The sequence below is a fragment of the Pinus tabuliformis genome, chromosome 6 (assembly GCF_031772625.1).
Source record: "Pinus tabuliformis cultivar Carrire ecotype Pingquan chromosome 6, CPIR1, whole genome shotgun sequence".
In the NCBI taxonomy this organism is placed as follows: domain Eukaryota; kingdom Viridiplantae; phylum Streptophyta; class Pinopsida; order Pinales; family Pinaceae; genus Pinus; species Pinus tabuliformis.
The window spans coordinates 948,500,709-948,515,950 of NC_142292.1; the positions used below are offsets into that span (position 1 = coordinate 948,500,709).

General features: G+C 32.3%; 1 protein-coding gene across 1 annotated transcript; it reads left to right on the forward strand.

Moving 5' to 3' along the window:
- The first annotated feature begins 3,130 nt into the window (after window positions 1–3,130).
- On the forward strand, window positions 3,131–7,790 carry LOC149262091 (U-box domain-containing protein 35-like). Its single transcript, XM_089374487.1, has 10 exons — window positions 3,131–3,223; window positions 3,344–3,568; window positions 4,006–4,151; window positions 4,481–4,505; window positions 4,634–4,910; window positions 5,172–5,605; window positions 5,791–5,892; window positions 6,014–6,442; window positions 6,656–7,411; window positions 7,580–7,790. The coding sequence occupies exons 1-10, from the start codon at window positions 3,131–3,133 to the stop codon at window positions 7,784–7,786; spliced, it is 2,694 nt and encodes an 897-aa protein (XP_089230613.1). The 3' UTR covers window positions 7,787–7,790.
- The last annotated feature ends 7,452 nt before the right edge of the window (window positions 7,791–15,242 follow it).

Below are 15,242 nucleotides of genomic sequence, written 5' to 3' on the forward strand. Positions count from 1 at the left end.
TATTGTTTAGTTGTTTATAAGAGTAAGAGTAGCTAATTATATTTACTATTCACACATCTTTTATTTTATTTGAATGTTCCATTCTTATACTTTTATAGTAAATTTTATTATCAATTTCAATTTAACTATTTAACATATATACTATGTATTAAATTTGTTTTTAAAATAAAAATAAAATTTCTTTAAATTGATTATCATCTCTTTTAAGAATATTTAAATTATTATAATTCAATACAAAACATTTTTAATATCACTATTTAATTGGTTAAAAAGTAAATTCCATTGAATTTATAAATTTTTCAAATCTTCTACTTTGTTTAATTAAATGTTTATTTTTACATTTTCATAATAAATTTTACTATCAATTTCATTTTCATCTTCATTGTATATATATGAATAAAAGCAATTTATAATATTACATTTTGATCAATCCATTAAATTGAAATAGCTTTTTTTTTTAAATTAATTATAAATATTAATGTATAAGTATTTTTTTTAATTTAACTCAATAAAATTTCATTTTTCCAATCATATTTTTTTCTTTTATTATTTTTTAATATAATTAAAACCACCCTAGAATCGCCATTAATTATGGTAATTTCCTACCTTACTTTTATATACCTAACTTTAGGCATTCCAAAAAAATATATTTGATTATAAAATATCATTAATTTCATTTAAAAAAAATGATACAAATTATAGTAATTAAAAATATATATATATATATATATATATATATATTTCTTCCCGCTACGATGGCCTATGAAGTTCATACTTTGAAGTTATTTGTGTGTAGATTTGTGATCTCTAAAGCATTTACTTAACTATTGCATCTCTTAACTCATATCTGTGTTGTCCCTCAACATTGTTTAGGTTAAGGAAAGGAATTTTTTTTGTCTTTCTCATATGATAGCCTATGAGGTTCATACTTTGAAGTTATTTGTGTGTAAATTTGTGATCTTTAATGTTTGCCTAGTTTGAAGCATTTACTTAACTATTGCATCTCGTTAACTCATATCGGTGTTGTCCCTCAATATTGTTTTTATCCAGGAGATTCAGGTCCCATGATGTACCGGAAACGGTTCTGAAAAATACACCGAATTTTTGTACCGTACATATAGCACCAAAATGCAAGCTTAGTTCGGCCCGCTTAACTTCATCAAAAGAGTTGAAAATGGCTATACAGAGCCTTTTTCAGATATGACTGACTGGACCATTCTGAAGGATATGACAGTCACAATCAGAAGGATTTATTCACGCTTACTCTCAATCCCTAACTTTTCAAAGAAATCAATCTCCTTCGAATAATTATCAAGTTCTGAGAAGTCTCAGCGCCTCAAATCCAGCAACCACAATTTCAAATGTCAAGAGTCAATCTGCTTCAATTTCAATATCGAAAAGTCAAACTTCAGGAATTGATGTAGTTTATGACAGTGGCACTCCAAGGTTTTCAACATCAAGATCGGATTTCCTTAGTGAAAACTCCAGTATAACAATGAGCATAGAGGGAAGAGAATCTCCCGGCAACACAGGATTACCAAGGGCTCCACCCCCATCCATTGAATCTCCCGGAAACACAGGATTACCAAGTACTCCACCTCCATCCTTTGGAAACCTCCCATTTGACATGAAAAATTATACCTTTTCTACACGCAGAAATCAATCTAACTTGGACACTGCAAGTGCAGAAAGCCTTAGCGGCAGTTTACAAGCAAACCCACCTATTTTCTCCCTCAGTTTAGGAGGTGGTCATGGAAATGTTACTGACGAAATGGAGATCAGCCCATGGGATGTCAAAACAGCACCGGCATCAATAATGAACACTTGTCAGGGCAACAGGTACAATGTACAAATTGGTATTTTCTGGGTTGAATCCTCCATTATTTTGGGTAGTAATAAGTGAATAACTTTGTTTATATTAGTATAGATCCATTTGAACGGTTCTAGTAAGAGTCGATCTAACACGAATATAGAGATGAAACCTTTTAATCCGTAAATCTCTTTAAAGTGAAAAATTTGCACATAGAAAATTAAAATTTCCTCAAGATCTAACACGACGAATATAGAGATGAAACCTTTTAATGGTGAAAAATTTGCACATAAAAAATTAAAATTTCCTCAAGTCTATAAATATAAATAAATATAATATATATATATATATATATATATATATATATATATAATTTTTCATTATATAGTTTGATGTCCTTCAAATTTATTTAGGAATTTGGATTGTGTATATTACATAGCTTAAACTTGTAAGTTAACATTTTCTTTGTTTGATTTCAAATAAAATAGATAAAAAAATACACTTAAAGAAAAAACCCATTGAGAATACTTCAATTATATTAGTTATAAGTTTTTTTGTTTTGTTTTTGTTTAATGTATATATAGATTTTAATATTTTTTTGGGATATTTTATTTATGAGTCACGTTGATTTTTTTTTATTAATAATAATTTAGAATTCTATGTATTAATTTGATATTAAGAATTAAACTAATTATATAGCTCTTTGAAATTTTTTAACATTGAAATAATTTGTTATCATCAACACTAAAATAAATTTTCATTTACTTTTTCATGAAGTTGAAATTAAATAAATTAGACCATCTCCATATTTAAAAACATTATTTGATGTAATAAAATATTTAAAAAAATAATTATTTAACTCATGTATTAAAAAAATGATTTTTTTTACATATTTTATTTTTCTATTATTTTGATATAATATTATGATATTTCATATTTACATCTAAATATTTTATTTATGATTTTTTATTTTTCTATAAATTTAATATAATATTATGATATTTCATATATATGTAAATATTTCAGTTATGGTTAAAAATAAGACTAAAATATCTATATTAATTTTTAAACTTTTTTTTAATTATATCTATTATTTTCTTATTTAAAAAAATATATAATTTTGTAAAAAACAAATATCTCAAAATTGACGAACGCAGGAATTACACATCTCCCTAGGGGAGGGATGAGCCAGATGAATTTGATTTCATTTTTATATAATTTTGTTTCTGGCTGAAATTTTTTTCACAGCATGTGGACTTGGCATGTAATGGGTTTGGTCTGATCTATTTTGATTATTTATTTGATGAGCAGAATATTATGATGGAGGTAGAAAGGCTGAAACTTGAGTTAGAGCGGACTCAAGGCATGTTATATGCTATTGCCAGGCAAGAAGCAATGAAGGAAAACATCACGGTGAGTCTATCTGCCTATCCTGTCATAAAAATTACAGCGAAATTGAATATCAGGTATGCCATTGTGGTACCAGGTAGTACACTGAAGGGCTGATGTTTACGAGCTAAATGATGGTAACAGGCCAATGAACTAAAAAAACAGATAACAAAAGAGATAGCAAGACAACTTGCTGAAAGGGAGGAGCAACACAAAAGAGATGCAGAGATAAGAGCTAGAATAGAATCAGAAGTGAAAAAGAAAGCACAGAAAGCTCCTGAATCTAAGCAGCCATATGTTCAAACCAGACATATCAAAGAGGAAATGGATGCTATGCCTCCAAAGCATTTCTTTTGTCCTATACTTCAGGTTAGTTTTTTTCATCCATGCTTTATTTTTATCAGTATTTATGGGGATTGGAACGGGTGACTTATCATATGAAGTGTTTTTATTTAATTTTTTTTTCTTTTCTCTTTTGTAAATCAGTACTTATAGGAATTGGAACCAGCAACCTATTACATAATGTACTGAACTACATTAACAATACACTTTTCATGGTCAAACCGTAACTTAGCAATACACACTTCCCGATCAAACCAAAACCCAATGGGCTCATCTAGACTTCCTTTAAAGAAAGGGTTAATGACTATAATAATCTAAGTTGAAATTAAAGTACCCATCTGCATTAGAGGCTGTCCTCATTTAATTATGTGGACAGAATTGAATGTGCATGACTCCTAAACATCTATCCATTAAAAATTGTCCGGTTTCTAATACTGAAACTATGTTGGCCTTATTGTATGCAGGAGGTCATGGACGATCCCCATATCGCGGCTGATGGTTTCACATACGAGTACAGCACCATCAACACTTGGCTCGAAAAAAAGAATACGTCCCCAGAGACCAACCAGACTCTAGACCATAAGTTCCTCATTCCAAATGACGCACTTAGGTTTGCACTCCCAGGGTGGAAAATTATATTTTAGTTATAAGAAATATATCAATTTCTAACTATTTATGTTGAGAATCGTCGGTGTACTCTTCCCTCACAGGAAAGTATATTGGATTTTAACATCAATTTTACTTTAGACGTAGGACTAGTTTAAGGTTAATGATCTTCTATCTTTACTTTATTTATCAAAGGATTATTGAAATCTATATTAATAGACTATTATTATTGAAATTAGTCTAATTTGTTGTCGATCTATTTAAACTACTTTTCAACTACTGACACAGTGGTGATCATATCAGTACTGTGTATGAGCAAATTTTAACATAAAGATTTATCAAACGATTCTTTATTCAGGTAAAGTGCTAATGTAATTAAACAAAATAAGAGAAGAGAATGAGTTTAGGGAAGGATTTCATTTTTTATGGTGGTCCATACTTCGAAGATATTTGATTTGTGATCTTTAATGTTTGCCACATTTGAAGGATTTACTTAAACTATTGCATCTGGTTAATCTGGTTAACGCATATCCGTGTTGTTCCTCCATCTTGCTTCTCTGCAGGAGATTCAAGCCCCATGATATACCGGCATTTGTTATGGAAAATGCCCCAAAATTTTGTACCGTACACATTGCACCAGAATGCAAGCTTAGTTCGGTCCACTTAACTTCATCTACAGAGTTCAAATTTAGCAATACAGAGGATTCTAGTAATCATCCCAGTGGCTTTACAGATATGACTGGCTGGAGCTCTCCCAGAACAGGTCCATCTACAGAAACCATTTTTCTCTACACTCCAAAATTATGCTAATAGATTCCGTTTTTTGTCTTATAAAAAACAAAAGGATCTGCTGCACTCTAATTTCTTGCCTTATTGATCATGATTAGTAGGCTTAAATTTCTACTGTTTCTTCTGTTGATGAATCAAAATGAATCTGACTAGCTTTCAAATGAACCACTTTCCAGTTATCTTTGTACAGGCAATTAATGGGATGAGTTGTCTGTTGTCATTTTGGAAATTACAGGCGGGACAGAGTCCCAATCTGATGTATCCATTCACGCTTACCCTCAACCCCTGTCATTTCAGAGAAATCAATCTCTTTCGAATATTATTCAAGTTACAAGAAGCACCGCCTCAATTCCAGCAAGCACAATTTCAAATGTCGAGAGTCGATCTGCTTCAATTTCAATGAGAAGTCAAACTTCATGCATTGGTGTAATTTATGACAGTGGAACATCAAGATCGGATTTCCTTAGTGAGAACTCCAGTACAATGAGCATAGAGGAAAGAGAATATCCAGGCAACACACGATTACCACGTACTCCAGTTCTATCATTTGGAAACCACTCATTCATGGAAATTGATACCTTTTCTGCCAGCAGAAATCAATTTAACTTGGACACTGCTAGTATCAAAACAGCATCAGCATCTAATAATGAACACTTGTCACAGGAACAGGTACAATGTACAAATTGGTATTTTCTGGGTTTTCTCGTGTTAGATCACTCTGAGTAATAAGTGAATAACAAATTTGATTTCATTTTTATCATAAAATTGTGTCTCTGGCTGAAAATTTTTGCAATATGAGGACTTATATGATGGGTTTGGTCTGACATAATCTGATTCCGTTATTTGATGAGCAGAATATTATGATGGAGGAGGTAGAAAGGCTGAAACTTGAGCTAAAGCATACTCAAAGCATGTATGCTGTAGCCAGGGAAGAAGTAAAGAACGCAAAAATAACAGTGAGTTTATCCGCCTATCCAGCCTTAAAAAATCTAGTCGAATTGAATATCAGATATGTAGTTGTGGGTACTAGGCAGTACACAGGAAGGCTAATGTTTATGAGCTAAATGTGGGTGACAGGTCAATGAACTATCTGTCCAAAGGATACATGAGATGAGGAAATTCGAGGAAGCAAAAGTAAGAGAAGAGATAGCAAGAAAAATCGCCGCACAAGAGAAAGCAAGGAGTCAAACGGCCATGAGGCAAGCTGAGACAGCAAGACAACTTGCTGAAAGGGAGGCCCAACAAAGAAGAGATGCAGAGTTAAGAGCCAAAAAAGAATCAGAAGAGAAATGGAGAGCACAGATTGCTTTTGCATATACCTATCGAGGATACAGAAGATACTCAATAGAAGAAATTCAATCTGCCACAGATTTCTTCTCTGATTCACTCAAGATAGGAGTGGGAGGTTATGGGGCTGTCTACATGGGCACTCTCAAACATACAAAAGTGGCCATCAGAGTTCTTAAAAATGAAGCAAATCAAGGAATACACCAATTTCAACGGGAGGTACTAAATCTTCTGCCTTTGTCTCCCTTTTATCTCCCCCTGCCCTCTACTCGAAAGTTGAGTAGCTACTTGTGGAATCTTAAGTTCTTCAACAACAAATTTGAAATATTACCTATTATCGGAAGAAGATTTTAATACTGGGGTTTATGCTGATTTTGTTTTAAATATTTGGCTGGGTGCTTTTCTTTTAATCTTTGTTTGGAAATTGTTCAGATTGAGATATTGAGCCGAATTCGTCATCCTCACATGGTAATTTTGCTTGGAGCGTGCCCTGAGCATGGGTATTTGGTATATGAGTACATGGAAAATGGTAGCCTAGAAGACCGTCTGCTCTGCAGAGACAACAGTGCTCCTCTACCATGGTTTTCACGCTTCAGAATCATTTGGGAAGTGGCATCTGCATTGCTTTTTCTTCATAGTGCACAGCCAGAACCGATTGTTCACCGTGCTTTGAAGCTTGCAGATATCTTACTTGACTACAACTTTGTCAGCAAAATTGGTGATGCAGGTCTTGCCAGGCTTGTGCCTGAAAATACCACAACCATGGTAACCCAGTACAATGACACCGCCCCTGCAGACACATTTTGTTATATTGATCCTGAGTGCCAAAGGACTAGTGGTCTTGGCCCCATGTCAGATTTGTATGCTCTGGGAATTATCATTCTGCAATTGCTGACAGCAAAACCACCTATGACTCTAACAGATGTTGTTGAAACAGCCATTAAGGATGGCTCATTTAGGCAGATCTTGGACAAAAGTGCTGGAAATTGGCCTATTGGCGAGGCCCGCGAATTGGCAATATTAGGATTGAAATGTGCGGATTTTCAGCGCAGGGACGGACCAGACTTGGAAAAGGATGTTCTACCAGAACTTGACAGATTCAAAGCCTTCGCCAATGCTCAAAGCAGACATATCAGAGAGGAAATGGATGCTACGCCCCCAAAGCATTTCCTTTGTCCTATACACCTGGTTAGTTTTTCTCATCCAGGTTTCATTTAAAGAAAGGATCAGTGACTATGATAACCTAAGTTGAAATAAAACCCATCTCCATTAACAGAACTAAATATACATTACTCATGAACATCTGGCTATTATTTCTAATATTGAATGTGGACATGTTGGCCTTGTCGTATGCAGGAGGTCATGGACGATCCCCATATTGCGGCTGATGGTTTCACATACGAGTACAGCAGCATCAACACTTGGCTCGAAAACAACAATACGTCCCCAATGACTAACCAGACCCTAGACAATAAGTTCCTCATTCCAAATCATGCACTTAGGTCTGCAATCCTAGAGTGGAAAATTGAATCTGGATTCAACCATGCAGATTATGATATATGAGACACTGAACAATAAGAATAATAATAATAAAAAAGAGCCCTACATATATTTAGCTTAATAATAATAAAAAGGAGCTTTATATATATTTGGTTAAATTTTAATAGTCAAATTATTGATTGAAAACAAGTTCCTACAAACAAAGACTTCTTATACGCTTAAATTAATTTGATGTGTAATTTAAAAATGATCCTCAAAATCAAATTATTAAGTAAAAATAGAAGCACATTCCTTCAAACAAAACGTCTCATTAAATTCATTAATTTGATGTGTGATTTATAAGTGATATTCAAAATAAATTATTTTTATTTTTATAAACCACAATTCATGAAGATTCAAACTTTAAATATACGAAAGCATTGAATTACACATCAAATGGTTTTTTTGTATTAGCGTGATATTTAGCTAACGCGACTTTTTGAAAGCCTTTCTGGCGGGTTTTTCCGGTCGAAATCCGGCAGGAATTTATTGGAATCGCAAGTTTGATAGCTAGTTTCTGCACAATGAAAGCATCCCAGGGGTTTTCGAGGGTGCTGAATCCAAATATGCAGTTAAAAAACCATTTTAACTGCAACAAATCAAGATTTAACCTCAATTTTTTCTGCCGGATTCCGTCACCGGAATCTCCAAAAAGTCGCATTATAGACAACTCTATATTGTGAAATTTTCAACAAAGCACATAAAAGTTTATCTATAGTGTGAATAATAAATTATTATTATTTTTATAAACACAATCCATGAACATTCAAAGTTTAAGTATACCACAGCATTGAATTACATATCAAATGGTTTTTTTGTATCAGCGTGATATTTAGCCTAGTTGTTTAATTTGGTAGGGCGGAATTTTCAACAAAGCCCATAGAAATTTATAGTATGAATAATAATAATAATAAATTATTTTTATTTTATAAACCATAATTTATGAACCTTCAAAATTTAATTATACCAGTGCATTGAATTACATATAAAATGGTTTTTTTATTAGCGTGATATTTAGCATTTGATATTATGAAATTTTCAACAAAACACATAAAGATTTATAGTGTGAATAATAATAATAATTTTTATATATTTTAAAATAATTGGTTTTTTTTGTATTAGTGTGATATTTAGAATAGTTGTTTAATTTGATATTGTGAATTTTTCAACAAAAGACAAAGATTTATAATGTGAATAATAATAATAATTTTTATGTATTTTAAAATAATTTTATATTTTATATTATAATTTATATGTTAATTTTATATTTATTGGATAAATAAAATATATATATATATATATATAATATTCATAAATAATTTTTATTATAATTAAGGTATAAATTTGAGTTAAGTTCTGATATCTCTTAGTTTTAATGTTAATTTTTTACACATTTGATAAGCTAGTAAAGGTAGTAATTAAGGTTGGGAATTATTAGAAAGTTTTCATATCAATTATGAATTTTCTATTTTTTTCTTTTGATTTTTTTTTCATATATTAAACTATTATAATACTAGCATATCCACATTAATAAAGGGCATTGTCTACTGAGGCTACAAATTTGTCTAGAAAGTTAATTTTCGCTCGAATTCGACCTTTTTTGTTTTCAAAAAATCTGACCATAGAAATTTTAACAAGGGTGGACCACAAGTAACCATCTTACACCATGGGTAACAAGGGTTGACGATTTGACCTAGTTTGACCATGGTTGAACATTGTTTACTGTGGTTGAAATTATAATCCATGTTTAACCATGGTCAACATGTTCGACCATGGACGAGCTTGTAAGAGCATGCTTGAATATGATTAACTATGGTTTATTATGGGGGGACATGGTTAACCATGTTAGGAAATGTTTAACTATAGATGAATATGGTTAAACATGTTGACTATGTTTGACAAAGTGGTTGACATTGGATGCTCATGAAGGACCATGTTTAACCATTGTTAACTTGGTTCAACCATGGCTAGATATGATTGACTAAGGTTAAACTTATTGACCATGTTTGTTTGTGGTTGAGATTCTTTGATGCTATTTGAAGATGGTCAACTATGGTCGTGTAATGTCCTTTTCCCAATGATAACTTCCAGAGTAACCTATTTGATTCACATAGACTATTGTTGAAAAAGGGGATCAATTAATTTAATTATTTAATGTCACTTTATATTATCTAATATAAAGGAGGGATCCATGATATTTTGATGACCTAGGGTATTCTAATGATAAAACTTATAAAAGGAGAATTGGAGCTCACTTTTAGATATGCATTGGTTATTTGTCTAAATTGATTTAGTGAGTTTTTTACACTTCTGAGTAAAAGGGCACTCAACATGGGAGGAGAAGATACATTTTGTAAGAACGTTGCATGAGGAGGTTGCATTTGCATTTGGAGGTTGTATTCTTTGTGGGAAGCCATATTCCTCATCCATTTCTTGCATCCATATCAAGCTATTGTTAAAGCAACTTCCAAGTTCCACAAATTAATATTTTGCATGTAATTCCTTGATCAAATAAAATTTGGTTGTGCTTTGGAACCTCTATTGAGTAATGGTTCATGAAATATCTTTGTTATATGTGTTTATTTTCATTTTCATTCAAAGTGTTTGAAGGAATTCTTGCATGCAAAGTGTTTGTTAAAATGCATAAAAGAGAAAATAAAAAAAATTATACAAGTTGAGTTAGCATAATTTGGAAACTGACATTACAGGTTAACTATTGGTGAAAATGGTTGACCATGGTTGTGAACATTTAGTATATATGAATATGGTTGACCATGTTGATTTTTTTAACCATGTCGAGCATGGTTGACCATGGAAAATCATGTTTCCCATGGTTAACTATGGGTGATAATGTAGAGCATGATTAAGCATGGGTTTCCCATGTTTGACCTTGGTTGAATATGTTGACCATGTTGACCATGGCTAAGCAAGATTTGACCATGCTCAAATTGGTTAACCATGTTATATATGTCAACCACATCAAAAGTGGTGTATATATGCTAATCAAACATGTTTGAACATGTTTGAGCATTAAGACTCTATGACCATGTTTGACCATGGCTTACTATGGTTGAGCATTGTGACATTGTCACCATGTTTGACCATTATGGCATTGTTATCATGTTTGACATGATTGATTATGGTTGATCATGTTACCTATGTTGACTATGCTCCTATGGTTGACTATGTTGATTATGGTAACTGCGATGATGTTGACTATGGTTAACCATGGTTGACCATTTTGACATTGAGATATTGTGACCATGTTTGAACATGTTTGATAATGAGGACTATGTTTGGCCATGGTTGAATATGTGTGAACGTTATGACATTGTGACATTTTGACACTAAGATATGGGTGTTACATTGGTGTCATTTTTTTTATTCATCATATTGTGATGTTGATTGTTGTTTGCATTGAGACATGGAGTTGTGTTCATCGAATGTGATGTCAAATTTTGTTCATCATTTTGTGACATTGTTATTTCTTTGTCACATTGCAATGACATTGTTTTGTTTTTCATATTGCAACAACCTTTGTTGTTCATAACATTGCATTAGAGATTTTAGTTCATGACATTTGACATCAATTTTTGATAGCCACATTGGGATGTAAATTATTTTTCATTACATGTGATGTATATTTTTGTTCATCACATTTGTGACATTGATTTCTATTCATCACTTTTGACATTGTTTTTTGCTCCTCAGGTTGCAACATTGATTTTTGTTTGTTACATTATGAAGTTGATTTTTCTTTGTTACATTGTGACATTATGCTATCCCCAAAATTGTTCCCGGTGACAAGAAACAATGTTAAGGCATCCAATGAGGATCTAATGATCCTCATATTTTAGGTTGAATATTGGACTTCTCCAACCATAAAGGGTAATCCCTGTATTTGATATTATTTATGAAGGAAAAAAGAATCTTACAATAATAATAACCTTTAATTAATGATATGTCAAGTTATTTCTTGAATTTGTAAATGAGAGAAAAAATGGCGAGGCATATATAATAAGAATGTTGGAAAAATTAACTAGGTTTGGTCTTCATTTAATGTATTTGAGTCATCATGTAATGTACTTGTCAAAAGGATAAAGAAAATAATTATTATTATTATTATTGTGACTTATTAAAGCATGGGTTTCATGCTTGGGTCACCTTGTTTTAGGTCAAAGTTCCCATTGAGGACTTCTAGGATTTATTCCGAGTCAATAAAGTCATTGTACTTTTAAGGAGACCCTTCCTGGGCTTTTGAACCATGTAAAAGGGTTAAGTATTGAGTCAAATATGATTTATGTATCCTCCACATTAAGTCAGTGTAGAAGAGATTAAGTCAGCCTAAGGACCATAATTTGACCTGACATGGACCCATAAATACAAGCACATTGAATTCATTTAGAACAAACTCTCTCACAACAAGTTCAATATCTCTTGTAGCTGGGAAAAGTGTGAAATCTATTGCTGAGAAGCCAAAGGAAGTGCGAGTTGGGTGGAGCCTAAGGAGAATAAGAAAATCAAAATTTTGGTGTATCTCTCTCTCTCTATTTCGTGCCCTACATTGGGAGATCGAAGTCTTCCAAATGTCAATGTTGTCAGAAGCTGCTAGTTGCTAGAAGTTGTTGCCTAGTCAAAGTTGGTGGAAAGGGGTCGAATATTTGGGAGGTTGACTTGGTGTGGAGGGAAGGTATGGTCTTGGTCTAAAGTGAAGAGTCTATAGTGCCTACATCCGGTGTCTATTGTTTCATGTGATTTTTCTTTGGTAATTGCTTGATGAACTAAAAGAAAGAATATATAAAGAATCGTAATAACAAGAAAAATCATAAGTAATTATCAAGAATAGGAAAATATTTCTGCCTTTCTAATTTTCTAACATGGTGTCAGATCTTTGGTGAATAAGGAAGAAAAAGGTAGTCTCAAGCACTTAATCAAGGAACCATTCAAAAGGATTATCTCAAGGAAGGAATCTACTATATTCAATGAAGATGTCTAACATAATCAAGGGAGAGAATAAACTTGAAGGAGCCTCTAACTAAAAGTCCTGGAAGAAGAGGATTGACCTCATCCTTGAAAAGAACAAGGTACTAGACTTGATCAAAGGAAAAGAAAAGAAGACTACAGAGGATTCCAGTGATGATGACAAAGTGAAATTCAGGGAACTAGAATTGGTGGACATGACTTTGATGGTAGAAGGAATAAAGGATGACCTTGTCCCATTCATAGCTAACATTGATCATGCTCAAGAAATGTGTGACGCCTTGTCAAAATGATTCACTATTAAGAACATTGGTCAAGTATCAAGTCTAAAGAATGAGCTAAGGACCACACATATGACTCAAGAAGACACAGTGGCATCCTTATTTGTGAAGATAGTAAGAATTAGGGATGATATTTTGGCCATTGTTGAAATTTTTCCAAACAAAGAACTCGTGATCACTTCCTTATTAGGATTTCCATCTACTTGGGGTACATTTCCTACAGGAATTAACAGTTGGAAGGTAGATCCAACCTTTAAAGAACTATGCACTACCTACAATCAAGAAAAATTAAGGATATCATTGGCTGCCAACCTTGAAGGAGTATCAAATGCCTACATTTCACAACATAAAGGAAAGAAATCAAAAGGACCAAGGAAGAAATTTGACATGTCTAAGGTCGAATGCTATCAATGTCATAAGAAAGGTCACTATAAATGTGTCTATCTCGACAATCCAAGAAACAAGAACAGAGAAAGAGATCAAGCCAAATTTGCTGAAGAAGGAGACCCAAGGAAAGTCAAGCCCGAAGAATATGACATTAGGGACTTACACTACTAAGTCCTTTGCTTGTAGCTTTAGACATCTTGTTTTATATGTTTTATAATTTATAGGTTTTTAACATATTTTGGAAAAGACATTTTCATTATTTTTTTAAGTTTGTAGGTATCTATCAATATTTAGAGGGAGCCCCAAACAATTTCCAGAGATAAATATCTCATTTCCTTTGAATTCTTGGTTTCATGTACTCATTCAGTTTTGCTTAAATATTAAATACAAATCATCATTCTCCCTCTATTGTCTTGACTAGGAAGACAATTTCTATATCTTCAAGGAGTATGGAAGAAAGCAACCCAAGATAAGGTTTGTCAAGAAATAAAGGTATGCCTTAAACTAAAAAAACATTGACTTCTTTAGTAAATGTTTATTCATTTGACAATTTGTTACTAACATTATTGTGTCTAGGTATATCGAATCATATCAATTCTTATTTTGGGTGATTCATTACTTGATAAATCTACCCCAATCCTATTCTTAACTAGTTTTGAAGAACCCTAGACAAGTTCAGAAAACCCTAATCTAAGGGTATTCTAATGTGAATTACTGAAACCCTAAACTGTTTAGGGCTATTTATAAAATGTTATTTGAAGTTTTTGTTGGCAATGTCATGATTGGGATTTTGGTATGATTAGGAAAACCTAAAAAATCCCCAACCTTTGAAGTATTGGTAATTTTTGGGTTTTCTATGTTCCTATATTGAAACTCTAACTCATTAGGGTTTGGTGGAATGTGTAAGTAAGACCCTTATAATGTCTTAGAAATGATTTCCTTGGTATGTGTGCGTTTATCTGATTAAACCTATTGTATAACTCCTATTGATATTTTGTAAAGTTTGGTTTGACTAACACATGATATGAAATACCTTTGCATGACAATGAAACCCTAGGTATTTATAGAGATGCCCTTTTGGTTGAAACCCTATCTTGGTCTAGGTCAATGTATGTCTAATTTATTAATGTTGTCAAACATATGATATTCTTATGAATTCTTATATACGTGTTTTGACCAACTTATTGATGGTACTTGTCTAAGATTCTAGGATGATGATATTTGGAAATATAGGGTTTTTCCCTAATAGGAATTAAATTCTCTAGTATGTGTGATATAACAATCTGAGATCTATTTATATAATGATTGTTGAGATTGTGAAAATGAAATTATAGGGTTATGGATTTGAACCTTATTAGAAGTAAAATATCTAATGACAGTATGATGATTTGAGATTTGTGTAAGATTGTTGAAATCAAAGTTTTGGTTGAGATTGATGGTTGATTGAAAATATGGGGTTTGTAACTAACCGTAGTGGAAGTTGGTCATGTTAATGACTAAGTTGTGATTTGTTTTTATTGATTCTTTTGTATGAAGTCTATGATTTGTATGAATATCTAGTGGAAAGTCTAACATATGAATTCTAAAAGTTGTTAGATGCCTTGTAGATCTATATTTGTTTGAATTGTTTTTATGGTTTTCTATATGTTGTAGTAGGGTATGCCACACCTTTGAAAGAAAAATTGAGACCCTAGATGGAATGAAAGTTGTTATGAAGTAGTATATGGTTTATGACAAAGTCCCTAGAAAGACGTTGAAGGGTATTTATCTTTTGTTTTGGTATATGATATATGTAAACTTGAAATGCTTTCGCGATTATAGTATGGCTAACT